The sequence below is a fragment of the Notolepis coatsorum genome (assembly GCF_963971535.1).
Source record: "Notolepis coatsorum genome assembly, chromosome: 2".
In the NCBI taxonomy this organism is placed as follows: domain Eukaryota; kingdom Metazoa; phylum Chordata; class Actinopteri; order Aulopiformes; family Paralepididae; genus Notolepis; species Notolepis coatsorum.
The window spans coordinates 184,177,936-184,192,375 of NC_140166.1; the positions used below are offsets into that span (position 1 = coordinate 184,177,936).

General features: G+C 49.9%; 1 protein-coding gene across 1 annotated transcript in view; it reads right to left on the reverse strand.

The window, feature by feature from the left end:
- Positions 1-14,440, reverse strand: part of LOC311223638 (uncharacterized protein) — a gene marked incomplete at its 3' end in the record, with an annotated part of 115,252 nt that overhangs the window by 10,406 nt on the left and 90,406 nt on the right. Inside the window, exons 19-23 of the mRNA XM_084308412.1 lie at positions 7,406-7,571; positions 7,080-7,222; positions 6,785-6,984; positions 6,477-6,612; positions 3,189-3,408 (exon numbers count right to left, since the gene is read on the reverse strand). Of these exons, the coding sequence (XP_084164538.1) occupies positions 3,189-3,408; positions 6,477-6,612; positions 6,785-6,984; positions 7,080-7,222; positions 7,406-7,571 (865 nt within the window). The remainder of the gene's footprint in view (positions 1-3,188; positions 3,409-6,476; positions 6,613-6,784; positions 6,985-7,079; positions 7,223-7,405; positions 7,572-14,440) is intronic.

A 14,440-nucleotide genomic window follows, 5' to 3' on the forward strand; every position in this document is an offset into this window, starting at 1 on the left:
TTTATATTTCTCGAACAAGTTAGATACTGTTCATAACTCATAAGATCTATTTTATTTAGTATTCCATTAATTTTGTATTGTATTTAGTTTACTTCGTAATGTATAGAGGAGTGCAAAAGAATATAATCTTTATTGTCATTGTTGGTCCAACGAAATTGAGTTTAGAGCATCACCACATACAAACATACTGAATATAGCATGTATAAATAATAACATCAATAATATAATATCAATGTCCCAAGTGCAATAGTGCTAGTGCAAATGAATAGTATGACAGTCCAGTTGAGTTAATGGATGGAGTGATTTCTTGATTTCTAATTTATTGAATTTTTTTGGACAGCGCGCTAAACTTGACAGCGCGCTACATTTCGACACACACATTTCTGTCAAGAGCGCTGTCAGGGGGGCAGAGTGCGGACTGCTCACGAGCTACACATATTGGGCGTGTCTGCGCTGGTATCTCATCGAGCAATGTGCTTTAGTGGATAGCTCGCAGACGCAGAGCAGGCTCTGCGAATGCAATTTGCTTCGCGCAATCCATTCTCTGTGGATTCCGCCACCAGTGTTTCCATAGTGACTGCATAATACATAAACACATAATATTTAGCATAAAACCCCCAAAAGTTTACTTTATTGAAGAGAATATATATTCCATTCTTAAAGTTACACACTGATTTTCAGACTTTGGAACACATTTATTTCAAAATGATGGGATTTAACTACTTACCATTCCATTGTGTCACTACCAAAACGTTACCATATGTTTCGGTATAGTGACTGTTTCGGTAGTGACAATTCTGGCTAACTTTGAGCATAACTAAAGAATGCTAGCAAGCACATGGCTAGTATACACATTGAAGAGGTGTACACACATAAAAATATAATATTCTGAAACCCCAAAAAAGTTTACTTAATTGAAGAAAATATGTGTTCGGTGGTGACAATTATTATGGTTACACACCGATTTTCAGACTTTGGAACACATTTATTTCAAAAGTATGGGATTTAGCTACTTACCATGCAGCCATGAGGGACAGGGAGGCAGTGTCAATGCCTGGTCAAAAATGCAGGGGTGTGGCTAAAAAACAGGCTCAGCCAATGGACTAAAACTCCTGTGTTTCGGTATAGTGACATGAAAACTAGGGACAAGGTTTTTTGAGTATAGTTTTTTAATGAAAAAATTAAACCCACAATAAATCTAAATCGTTCAACTTCTGTTTAAACTTAATCATGAAGATCTTTGAAATTACACCATTTAACTAAATAAAATTTTTTAAGTGTTATTTACATACATTGAAATGTACATGTCAGGGTTTGGGACTACTTCCCAATAGAAAGTACCCTATAAATGATGATTTTGTATATATTTAGCTCATCAAAATATAATTGAATGCCTTGGGTTTAAATAGATCATAACATATTCTTAGTAAATATCTATGTCTGAATACTTAATTGTTTTGTTAAATAGTTTTTCTTGTTGTGGGACAGCACTAATTCGGTAGAATGCCCCATACACTGGTAATCGCGATGGCGATGCGATCACTTGGAATTATTCTTTTGGAATACCTTCTGGCTAAGGTAAGGTACATTCTATGTCTATTTTACCTAATCTCAAACGTGTTTTTCTAACGATCACAGTCCTGTGATTCACCGGACGAAAAACATGCTCAGCAAACGCGATCATAGTTTTGAGTTAAAACGACCCCCCCCCCCCCCCCCCTTGATGATTCTGTGATGATACATATACAAGTCATATACCTTTGATATGGGAGTATTCAGGGTTTCAGGGGATCAGACAGAACGGTTTGGGCTTATTGCACATAACATGTTTTATCTCACGATCTATGGAAATGGAAATGGAAAAAGGAAATGCGCGATGTTTAGCGTGTAATAAACTACAGCGTGTGGAAACAAACTATTATTCCCATGCTGGACTACAAGTAATGTTTGTCAAAATGAGCCACACCTTGTCTCTACAGCTATAATACAGAACACAAACACAACTTCGCAAACATAGTGCAACGACCACGGAAGAAACTAGAAGACTGGCATTTTTTTTTTTTTGATCCACTTTTTCTCCCCATTTTTCCATATTTTTCTCCCATCCCAATTTCGTATCATCCAATTCAACCCTCCCCTGTCACGAACGCTGTTTCTTGCCTCCCACAAGCCGGCTGCAATGTGGACTAAGTCATACATAGCACAAGTCCCCTCCGGTACTTGAGGTAACAGCAGTCGCATCTTTTCACCTGCGCAGCTCGATCTCTCAGTGTCGAGGAGTAACGCGTGGGAGGCTCACGCTGCCCCCGACACTTCCTGATTCTACTGCGCAGGCGCACCAACCGACTTGTAGGAGTCGCTTGTTCACAACGTTCGATCCCCACCCTTCAGTTTTTCCCTCCCCGTAATACGGCCAATGTGTATTACTGCGGACGACCAGCCAAACTGAAAAACAATGTGGAGAGCTGGATTCGAACACGCAAATCCTAGCGTCTCCACACTGGTGGCGAGTGCCTTGCCCACTACACCACCTAGCCGCCCTTAGAAGACTGGCATTCTAAGGGTAACTTTAACCAAACAGCGTGGCAGTCAAAGTGTTAATATACATCAGTGTATTCCCAAGTAATACAGCAAATCAGTGGTTATCAAACCTTTGGTGTTCAGGGTCCGCGTCCATTAAAAATATTACTAGAAAAATTGTCAATGGTCTCCAACTACACACCCTCAAGACCCCTCCGCTCTACATCCTCTGGCCGCCTCAGACCCACTCCTATCCGAGCTCCGGGAGGGTCATCAAGGAGAAGCCGCCTATTCTGGGCCCACGCTCCACAATGGTGGAACGAACTTCCCACCACAGTTAGGACAGCCGAAACCCGACCAATCTTTCACACTTTTTCAATCAATAACTGAAATTTACACCCAAGTTTCAGCACTGTTTGATGATCATTGTTACTCAACTGTAAGAGTTGTACCCTTCCTGCTGACTTGTCGTACAGAACTTGTAAGTTGCTTTGGATAAAAGTGTCAGCTAAAAAAAATACTAAATGTAAATGTAAAAATGACTACAGCAGATAACCAGTGGACCACTCAGAAACATCCCAGGGACTGACACCGGTTCCAGGACCCATATTTGAGAAACAATGACCTACATACCAATCCATAGAATTATAATAAAAAAAAAGGTCTACCTTTAAATACCCTGGTGGCCCAGCGGGCCTGCATCTCAGCTATAGGGTTGATGGCTCCAAGGCTTTGAATGAAGCCCACCACAGCCAGAGTAGGCTGGGTCAACCCTGGAGGGAACACGTGCCGATAGAGAGGCAGCCTGTAGCCACTCTTAGCCCGCAAAGCTGAAGGCAGGAAGGGGAAGTCATAGTTGTACCCCGTGGCAAAAATCACTAAATCCACCTGTACAAAACAAACACAAAATGAAGAGGTTGAAGAGAGATCACCCTGTAGGCCTATGTATTTTTAGATTTGGATTTTAACATTGACTTTAAACCTATGGGTATTAATGGTCCCCTATCTTATAAATGGCCCTTTCCAGTGGTTTGCATTGTTTTCTAGCAATGTGGGGTTGTACCAACACTGACTAGATGTGCAATTTCTACCCAGTCCCATTTAGGGATAGGAATTGATAGGATTTTATCGATACGATTCCATTATCGATTCTGCTTATCGATCCGATTCTTTATCGATTCCCTTATCGATTCCTGATCAATTTACAATTTACATAAATAAATTGGAAATGCAACAGAACTAAGCTGGTTAGAATAACAAGATGCAACTTGACATTTCTGATTGTCATTTATTGTTGAGCCCCCATGTCAGAAAAATAGAAAAACTGTAAAAAATAAAACATTAACTCTACACTTAAATAAAATAATGTATTTGAGATTCTCTTAAAATATATTTATTTTTTTATTCTTAAACTAATTTAATCTATTGAATAACAACCTGTTGAATGTAACTACAGTTCAATATCTTAAACTAATTTAATCTATTGAACCGTAGTTGCATTCAACAGGTCGTTATTCCTCTGACTTCTCTGTCTCACACACACACACACAGAGCTCCCTTCCCAGGCCCCTGTCCTGTAAGGTATTGGCTTGTGTTGCTACACGGACACATTTGTATGTTGCACGGTACTGCCTGGCTTACCGACTAGTAAACAAACACTCCGTCTCTTATTATATGTGAACTAAAGAGTACAAGGTTTACACAACAGCCCCCACCGCTTTTTTATTGTATTTGTACCTGTACTATCCGCTGGCAGCTGTTTATCTCTCTCTGTGAGCTTGATTAACTAGCGTTAGCTCACGTTAGCTAGCGCTAGCTCCGCGGCTAATCTTAGGTTACTCTGAACTAAATCAATGACTAGGTTCTAAAGCATTAGAGTAGTTTTCACTGCACATAGAAGCAGCCAAACAGCGGGACCATTTCGGGAGCATATGACCAAAACCCAGGCAATTTCGAGGCTTTAAGGAATCAAATAGTCTGCCATGTCTGTAACCTTAGCCGCGGAGCTAGCATTAGCTCACGTTAGCTAGCGCTAGCTCCGCGGCTAATCTTAGGTTACTCTGAACTAAATCAATGACTAGGTTCTAAAGCATTAGAGTAGTTTTCACTGCACATAGAAGCAGCCAAACAACGGGAGCATATGACCAAAACCCAGGCAATTTCGAGGCTTTAAGGAATCAAATAGTCTGCCATGGCGCTAACGTTATGCACAACTAAAACCTGGCAGCGATAAGAGAATCGATAGTCACTGAGGTTTTTGATTCCCATCCCTAGTCCCATTCCCCCAGTTCAGCTGAGATAAGAACCTCCCCCACTAAACCAAGCCATTCTGAATTTACGTCAATCTGTGATGTGTAAGAATTCTGATCTGCCACCGCCCGCCCAAAATCAACTATGATTGGAGGAGTTAGCGTAACGTTGAGTAAGTATGAGCAAAACCAAGTGAGTGGAAATAATGTGGAAGCGGTTGCTCAACCAATCAGAGAGGGGTCTGCAGAAATGGGCTCAACCAATCAGAGAGGGGTCTGCAGAAATGCAGCTACGGAAAGTAGAGACGCTTCCCTGTCAGTCAGCACTTCCTCAAAAGTGTTCGACAGTGTTCCTAGAGAGAGACAGAGGGATAGAGGGAGAGAGGCTCATACATGCGCGGTGCGAGTCTCAGAGCGCACTGCATTGAGAGAGAGGGGGCTTGGAGAGAGAATAATAAAGCTAAATATGGGACCTTACCATTACCACTGTATGTGGTAACATAAGCAGAGGTCTACTCCATCAGACTGGCGAAAAACCCAGTTTAACTATATATTCCGGGAAATGTATAGTCATATCTCTTACTATGTGATTTAGTCTATTTAGCCCCCCCTCACCACCATACATTGTTTTTGCTTCATCCAGAGGACCTCGAGGGTAATTTAGTGGGGCTCAGCCTAGAGCTGCCGCGGTATCGGTATTACCGCGGTATCGCTGTTACATCATGCCCACCGCAGAGTTGGGCTGAATACCGCATCACCGCTGTTTTTTATAATAATAATAAAGTACCCTGCTCTCGTTGGGCTTGCGGCTCTGCAGATATACCCTACTTCTCTGTCGAGGTTCCAAGCGACCCTATTGGGTACCAGAAAAGTCACATGAAACACTGCAGACCACTGATTGGTCAGAAGAGATACGCGTCACACGTTGGAGCGTCTTGCAGTGCTTTTACTTCCTGAATGTCAGCCATTGATCAGAGCTCACAGTCACAAAACGGCTAATACGTTAGCTCCCACCGGAGACCGGAGTGGATTACCGTCGCTCCTCAGGGAACGAGGCATAATGATTTTACTGCAACGAAATGTTATAATAAAAGCCCTTCGTTCTATACACTTGTCTGATTGAAAACTTTATTAACAGACCGCAGAATGGGTACAACTCCGCATGCTCTGAGCAAAGAAAGGAACTGAGATATGAATTGAGTAACGCTTGCCTTGCTATGGTCCGGTAAATACGCTGATGTTATTGAACGTGTAACTATATAACGTTAATGCCACAAAACGAATGCCTTTGTAATCATAAGTAGTAACGTTATAATAATAATAAGAAGAAGAAAGGGTCGGGGGGGTAACCGGCGGGCGCGCCGCTACCACCCCTGCCCGCGACACAGAGGGGAGACTTCGAATCCGTGTTTCACTTTTAATAACGAATGCGTGCTTGCCGAATCCCAAACAATATTCATGCTGCAAAGTCATCCTCTAAAGATAGACATTTAGACTAGAGGCAGGCTATATGCTATAAAGAGTAGACTACCAAAAAAAAATGCATTCAAATTTTTATTTTTTTTGTGTGTGTGTGTGCGGTAATAACCGCAGCGGTAGGAAATATTTCGCAAATTTGTGCGGTAAGGAAAACATCAATACCGCAGCAGCTCTAGCTCAGCCACTCACCCCCGCACCAAAATTTTAACCCCGACTATTGATACATACCTTGTCTTCAGTGCTCCCATCAACAAACCCAACACTGGAACCACAGAACTCCTTCACATTCGGTTTCACCTGAACCCGGCCGGAGAGGATGCGGCTTGGCAGGTCATCATTCACTAGTGGAATCTTTGCAAAAAACCTGCAGTAGACGAGATGATCATCGGTGGTGTTGGGAGTGATCCTGAAAACTCCTTTTAACATCACATTGTTTAATTAGCTGAGGCCAACATTGACATGAATGGCGATTGGGAATTAATAATATTTTGCAGGTATCCGTTGGTTGACATATGGTTAATGACATAACTTCCTACCCATGTTTAGGCTGCAGACCATATAGCCTGTGGTCAAAGACTTGGTTCAGTTTCTTCTCCACCGTCCTGGCACTCCAGGAGGTGGGAAGGAGCCCCTGCAGTGCCTGAGCCAACCGGGAGAACGCTAGCAGGTCAGCTGGGAGCCCGCCCTCCCCCACGCGGCTGACGACCCATGCTCCACTTCTGGTGCTGAGGTACACCTGGTCAAATCAGCACAGAGGGGGGTAAACCTGCATGTAACGGTGACCCTTGAATCGACACCCCCCTAAATTTGACGGAATGCGTTTATTTGTACCTTTTCAGCAACTCTGCTAATATCCATGGCGATGTCACCTCCAGAATTCCCAATCCCAATCACCAGCACCCTTTTCCCCTGCAGACCCTCGGCATTGCGGTATTCCCAGCTGTGAAAATACCTGCCTTCAAAGCTCTCAATACCTGTGACAGGGAGGGGAAACACAAAATCATATTTAACCGCATACTGGTATTTATTACCACTGGCACTTGCATGACTTTTGCATGACATTGTTGATGATATAGCCTCAATAGAGTCTAGAATATCCTTAGAGTTGTGTAGCCTAATCTGGAGACACAATAGCTAATAAGCTGGTTTGCTGGTACCTGGAAAGTCTTTGAGGGGCAGATGTGGCTTGGTGAAATGGCCGGTGCAAACTATAACTGCATCAAAGACACAAGTCTCCTTCTGGCCCCCTCTTCCCTCCGTCTCTACCTCCCACTGGCCGCTCACAGAGTAGTCAGGGCTTTGCTTCACACTGATCACAGTAGTCTGTAACTCACACAAACACAAATATCATTTGATGGATGTCATGTAATTTAATATTGCCAAATTCCTTTCCAGTTCTTGGCAGTAAGTATGATTTCTAAGATGTTTGCCTGGGTGGGGCAGTAGAGGATCAAAGGTTAAATTTCCTGCAACAAGTAGCTTGTGTCCCGTCAAAGTGTGGTGGACAAAACTCTGAACCTAAACCTAACACAGAGTGATATGTGAAGAAATGCATTCCTAATTACACTCTGTAAGATTGCTATTGGAGTGCTCTAATCCAAACCCAACAATAAACTAGTTAGGATGATATGGAATGGATGGGATGCATCCCCACTGTTCTCCCTGAGCACCTTCAGCATTGGAGACAATTTAACTTCGTTTCAACCTAAAGTTAGCTTGCTTGGTAAGTTGATGATTGCTTGGTTGATGCTTGATGAGACTGAGGATGATTCATAGGATAACATTGTCTTAACTTGCTGCAAGCGAGCTTCTCCAAAACTTCAATTGTTTTTCACCTTAGCTACTTCTGGCAGCAGCCATTTTCAAATCAGAATATAATGACATTGGCCGCTTCCGAATTCCTATATACATGTACATCATACTACATACTGTTGGAGCTTAATGTTCAGTACCTGGAGTGCAACATGTGCAACATATTGTATATACTTGTTTATTTTTCATACATATTTGGAGGACTTACGAAGTACACAAGCAGACAGCAATGGGCTTTCATAACACCAGAAGAAAACAGTTCAGTCACAGATGTTTCCTATGTCTTTTTATGTTTGTCTGAGAAATGTCCACTGAACTGCAAATGATATGTAGCATCCTGAATATTCTGCTAAGTATTCAGAAGTGCTGACTAACTTGTTACTTCCCCTGTGTGTATAAAGCAGACCAGTAGAGAGACCATGACGTCCGAAGAAGGGACCCGCGCCGCGCAGGAGATGGCGGCGAGGTTCGAGGAGCTGCGGCACTCCTGAAGCAGCTAGCCGACGCAGTGAAGGAGTTGACCGAGCAGGCACTCCTGGACCGACAGGCCCTGGAAAGGACCCAAGTCGCCCTCGACAGGGAGGGCCGTGAATTCCGCCCGCCCCCCACGCAGACCGTGTATGTCCAACGAGACCGAGAATGCAGCGAGTTCGGTGGGGGAAAAGAAAGAGGGGAGTCGCCGGTGGAGGACTGGATCCGAGAAATGAAAGCCCATTTCCGAATCAGCAAAGTGCCCGGCGACGACCAGGCGGAGTTCGTACAGCAGCACTTAAAGGGCGAGGCTAAGCGGACGGTACGCTTCGCCATGGAAGGAACCGCCCCAGAGCCAGATGCCCTGTTTCACTTGCTGCAGGAGATGTACGGAGACAAGACCCCAGTCAGTATCCGCCTGGGAGAGTTCCTTGACCACCGGCAGTCAGACGGTGAGACCGTGCGAGAGTTCGCGTACGACCTACAGGAGCGGATGCGGCGCATTCAGGGCAGAGACCCCGGACAGGTCACTGATCCTGCCGCCCGGCTGCAGGAGCAGTTCGTGCTCGGCCTGAGGGACGAGATGCTGAGACGGGAGATGAGGAGGTCCGTGAGGGAGGACGGGGGACGGACGTTTATCGACCTGATGATGGCGGCGATAAACTGGTCCGAGGAAGAGATGGTCCTGCCCCCCACGAAGGGTCCCGCCCGGGGCCTGATCCACGCCGCCGCCGCAGAGGGACGCAAAACCCCTCCTATCGCAGACACACAAGAGTCGATCCAACAGCTGTTCGCAGGCCAAGAGCGGTTGGGCGCGCGCCAGGAACAGCTCTTCCAGGTATTGCAACAGGAGCGAGACGCGCCCCAGAGAGGCGCCGCCGGACGGTGACATAGAGGTGACGTGTCCGCGGCCCCGCGTGGAATGCCCCGCCAAGACGAGGACGGGCGATTGATATGCTACACCTGCCAACAGCCGGGCCATATCGCCAGAGATTGCCCCTGCCCCGCCGGTGGACCACGCCCCGCCCCTTCCCCCGCTCCCGAAGCGCCGGGCCCGTCGAGACCCCGACCCGGACCGAAAAGGGCGATTGACGCCGTTGCGACAGGAGCCGCCGACCCAGTCGCTGAGAGCCCAGAGGAGCAGAAGGTACACGGGGAATGCTACACCCTGGAGGTACAAATAGACGGTGTGGACACCCGCTGCCTATTCGACACTGGAGCCGAGGTGACGACCATGTCGGAAAGCCACTTCAAGCGAAACTTCCCAAAACAGAAGCTGACCTCCGCCAACTGGATCACCCTCACGGCCGCCAACGGTTTGGAGATCCCCATGGTGGGGTGCCTGTACGCGGAGGTGAAGTGCTTGGAAATGACGTTCCCCGGGAAGTGCATATTCATTGTGAAAGATGACCCCCTCTGAAGACCCGCCGTCCAGGGACTTCTGGGGATGAACGCACTCGGCGGAGTGGACAGCCTCTTCAAGGGGATCAAGGGGATGCGTTTCGCCAGTAGTCGTCGCCCCGGCGCCGGGAATGTCGCACTGCGCCGAGTTGTCGCTGCCATGAGGCAGACAGAACGGGAGTGCACGGCCCCGGGAAAAATGGGCTATGTGAAGGTGGCCAGCCGAGACCCGGTGGTCCCCCCCCCGCACAGCGAGATGATCGTTTCAGGCTGCTGCGAGACGTCGGCGGGGATGCGGCGTCCCGTGATGATCGAGAGCACTCCGAGTGCCAACCTGCCACCCGGCCTACTAGTAGCAAACGTGGTGATGTACGCTCTGAATGGAAGAGTACCCGTGCGTCTAATGAACCCGACCAACGCAGAGATCGTGCTCCGGCCCCGGTCCCGACTGGCGGAACTCCACTGCCCCAGTCAAGTATGACCATGGAAGAAGTCAACGGGGAAGTTAGGGTGACGCCGATTGACGCCCGAGACAAACCGACACCGGCGGCGGCCGATGAGAGGACCCGAGAGCTCGTCGTGCCCGTCCAGGCGAATCTCCAAGACCTCACCCCGGCCCAAGTGAGCCGACTGAACGAGGTGTTGGAGAAACACAAGACGGTGTTCTCCGTCGATGATGGAGATTACGGCTACACGACCACGGTCACCCATTACGTCCCCACCGGAGACGCACACCCCATCAAGCAACGGCACCGCCGGATACCGCCCCACGTCTTCCAGGAGGTGAAACGACACGTGCAGGACCTGGTAGACCAAGGCGTACTCGTGGAGAGCTGTAGCCCATGACGGCTCTGTGCGGTTCTGTTGCGACTACCGCCGCTTGAACAATGTGACGCACCAAGATGCGTATCCTCTACCCCGTATAGAGGAGTCCCTAGACGCCCTGGGGCTGGCCAGGATCTTCTCCTCTCTCGACCTCACGGCAGGCTACTTTCAGGTGGCGGTGAAGGAAGAGGACCAGGAGAAGACGGCCGTCACGACGCCCTTCGGCCTTTATCAGTGGACCCATATGCCCTTTGGGCTGTGCAACGCCCCGGCGACGTTCCAGCGGTTGATGACCGCGGTACTGGGAGACCTGGCCTTCGATGTCCTGTTGGTATACCTGGATGATGTGCTGGTGTTCGCCAGCGACTTCGAGAGTCACTGGCAAAAACTGGACCTGGTGTTCGGGCGCCTCCGTGAGCATGGGCTCAAACTCAAGCCCAGGAAGTGTTTTCTCCTCAAGACAGAGGTGAAATTCCTGGGACACATCGTGTCAGCGGCCGGTGTCCAGGTCGACACCGACAAGGTAAAGGCGCTAGAGGACTGGCCGGTGCCACGCTCGGCGAAAGAGGTGTGACAGGTGATCGGGTTCCTGTCCTATTACCGGCGGTTCGTGCCCCGCTTCGCCCAAGTAGCCCAGCCCCTGCATGCCCTGATGGGGAAAGAAAAGAAGGGGTTCGTTAAAGGATGGACCGAGGCCTTCAAGTGGACTCCCCCGTGCCAAGAGGCTTTCGACCACCTGCGGGAGTGCCGCATGAAGCCCCCAGTGTTGGCCTACCCGGACCTCCGACTTCCCTTCATCGTGACCACCGACGGGAGCTACTTGGGGCTGGGGGCAGTGTTGAGCCAGAAGCAAGAGGGCGTGGAGCGTGTCATTGCTTTCGCAAGCAGAGGTCTACGAGGGTCAGAGAGGAATGACCAGAACTACAGCGCGTTCAAGCTGGAGCTCCTCGCCCTGAAGTGGGCGATCACAGAAAAGTTCAGAGACCTCCTGCTATACGCTCAGTTCACCGTGGTCACCGACCACAACCCGCTGCGGTACCTGGGCACGGCCAATCTGGGGGCAGTGGAGCAGCGTTGGAACGCTCAGCTGGCGGAGTATGACTTTGTGGTCCACTACAAACCCGGCCGGCTCAACCAGAATGCAGACGCCCTGTCACGCATGCCGATGAGGCCAGAACCGGAAGTGGAAGACACCGAGAAGGACTTCCTCACGATCACGGCACCCCTACCGTACTCGACGGGCACCCATACTCGGCTGGTCCCCGAGGAACGGGCCGCCCCATTGAGGGCCCCCGCCCTAGTCGCACGCGACGGCTACGTGGTGATCCCGGCGGACGAAGTCCGGGCTCTCCTACGCCCTGAGGAACGGACCGAACCGCGGGGGGTTCCGACAGTCGTCGCAAGACAGATCGTGACCCAGAAGGGGAACAGCGGGTACAGCTGGGCGGAGTTACGGCAACTTCAGGCAGACGTCCCCGAACTGGGACCGGTGTGGCGGGCGGTGACCCGGGGAGTCCAGCCCTCTAAAACCCATTTACAGGAAATGGACGCAGGTCTCCGCAAGGTGTACGGACAGTGGGAGAGGTTCCGTCTGCACCAACAGGTGTTGTTCAGACGCATCAGCGACCCCCGCGACGGGGAGGAGGTCCTACAGCTAGTGGTGCCTGCGGTCCTGCGGCGGCGGATCTATGAGACCCAGCACGAAGACGGGGGACACTTCGGTGGTTCACCATCGCCATCCCGACCAAGGACCAGACCGCAAAGACCACCGCCGTCGCAATCATCAAACACTGGTTCGTCTATTACGGCTGCCCCGCCCGGCTCCATGCCGACCAGGGGCGAAATCTCTAGTCCAGTGTGATCAAGGAGCTCTGTAGGCTCTATGGGATCTCAAAGAGCTGCACTATGCCGTACCACCCTCAGGGAAATGGGCAGTGCGAACGGTTCAACCGAACCATGCACGACATGTTACGTAGCCTGCCCGCGGACAAGAAGAGGGACTGGAAGGAACACTTGCCGGAGTTGGTACTCACGTACAACTGCCACGTACACTCCTCCACGGGATACTCCCCCTTCTATCTGCTCTTCGGGAGGGACGCAAGGATGCCCCGAGACGTCCTGGGGGGCAGGGATGTCGTCAACGACGGTGCAGAGAACCTGGACGAATGGGTCCAGGGACACCACGAGCGACTGAAGGCCGCCGCGGAGGCCGCGAATGCCGCCGCAAAGCACGCGTCTCATCGACGCAAGCGGATATACGACCGGAAGTCCAGGGGCGCACTCTTGAGGGCGGGGGACCGAGTCCTGATACGCGACCACCGACCCAAGGGCCGCAACAAGATACAGGACAAGTGGGAGCCCACGCCCTACATGGTGGTTAAGCAGAGCCACGAATGGACATCGGTGTTCACGGTTCGCCCCGAAGGAGGGGGCCCCGAAAGGACCGTGCATAGAGATCAACTCAAGATCTGCTCCTTCCCGGCCTCCGACCCGGAAGAGCGGACGAGGGCTCCCCGGAGGATCCCGATGAGATCGCGGAGCTCATCCGAATCAGACGTTGGGGGTGCCTTCGTTTACCCTCGAGTAACCCACCCAGGGCCCCGCGGGTCGTCGCTGAAGCAGCGCCGAACGAGGGAGGAGAGGTAGAGTTGGTCCCCTCAGGAGAGGACGGCGAGGACGGTGAAGACGGCGGAGACAGGGGCGAGGAGGGCGCCCCTGGCGGCCCATCAGAGGCCTCGGAGGGCGAAGCCGTGGCCGATGACCTGCCGGTAGGGACGGACGAATCTGACACGGAGTCAGACGCGAGGGGGGGTCGAGCGAACCCGGCCCCAGAGGAGCACCAGAGGTCGGCTACCCGCTCGGTATCGCCAGGACTATGTGCTAAAGAGTGTGTTTGTGGAACAATGTGTACAATTGATGAAACAATGTGTGAAACTGTTGGTCTAAGGACCGTTTTCATGTGATTAAACTGGTTTCATTGAGGTAACTTGCAGAGGACTTGGCAAGTTTAAAGTGGGGGGAAATGTAGAATCCTGAATATTCTGCTAAGTATTCAGAAGTGCTGACTAACTTGTTACTTCCCCTGTGTGTATAAAGTGTGATAAACAGTGTTCCTTTTGATATCTCGCCCGGACTACTAATGGTGCGAGGTGCTCCTCTTTCTCCGGCTTCGATATGGATCATTAACATGACATTGAAGCATCTTTCTCCCTGCCTGGAGTTGTCCTATAGTGGGATCAGTTGCGGTCGCCAGCAGGGGGCAGTGGTGGCAGGTGGAGCGGAGGAGAGAGAAGCAGCGAGCGAGAGATGATTACTTGGAGGGCGGAACAGAAGGAAGTCCTCTTTGACAGTGAACTCGGACGCGAGCGGTCGCAACGGGCGTGTGCTCTGGACGAGCCCCGTTTGAAGAGTCCCGTTGAAGAGCCCCGTTGGAGAGCGACGGGTGATAGAGAGTACTTGCTAGATAACGTGTTATCCTAGAAGTACAAGCGATAGTGAAGTTTGTGAGTAAGAGATACAGAAAGAAGAACCAACGTCCATAGATAACGTGTTATAGTAGAAGTGTGAGCGGTGTATTAGCATGCTGCTAACGGCTATAGTGACTCAAGTATATCACCAGGCGAGCGTCGCTGAAGACCGGTGGTGCATACAGCCACGTTGCGTTAGTAGTACAGACGATAGCA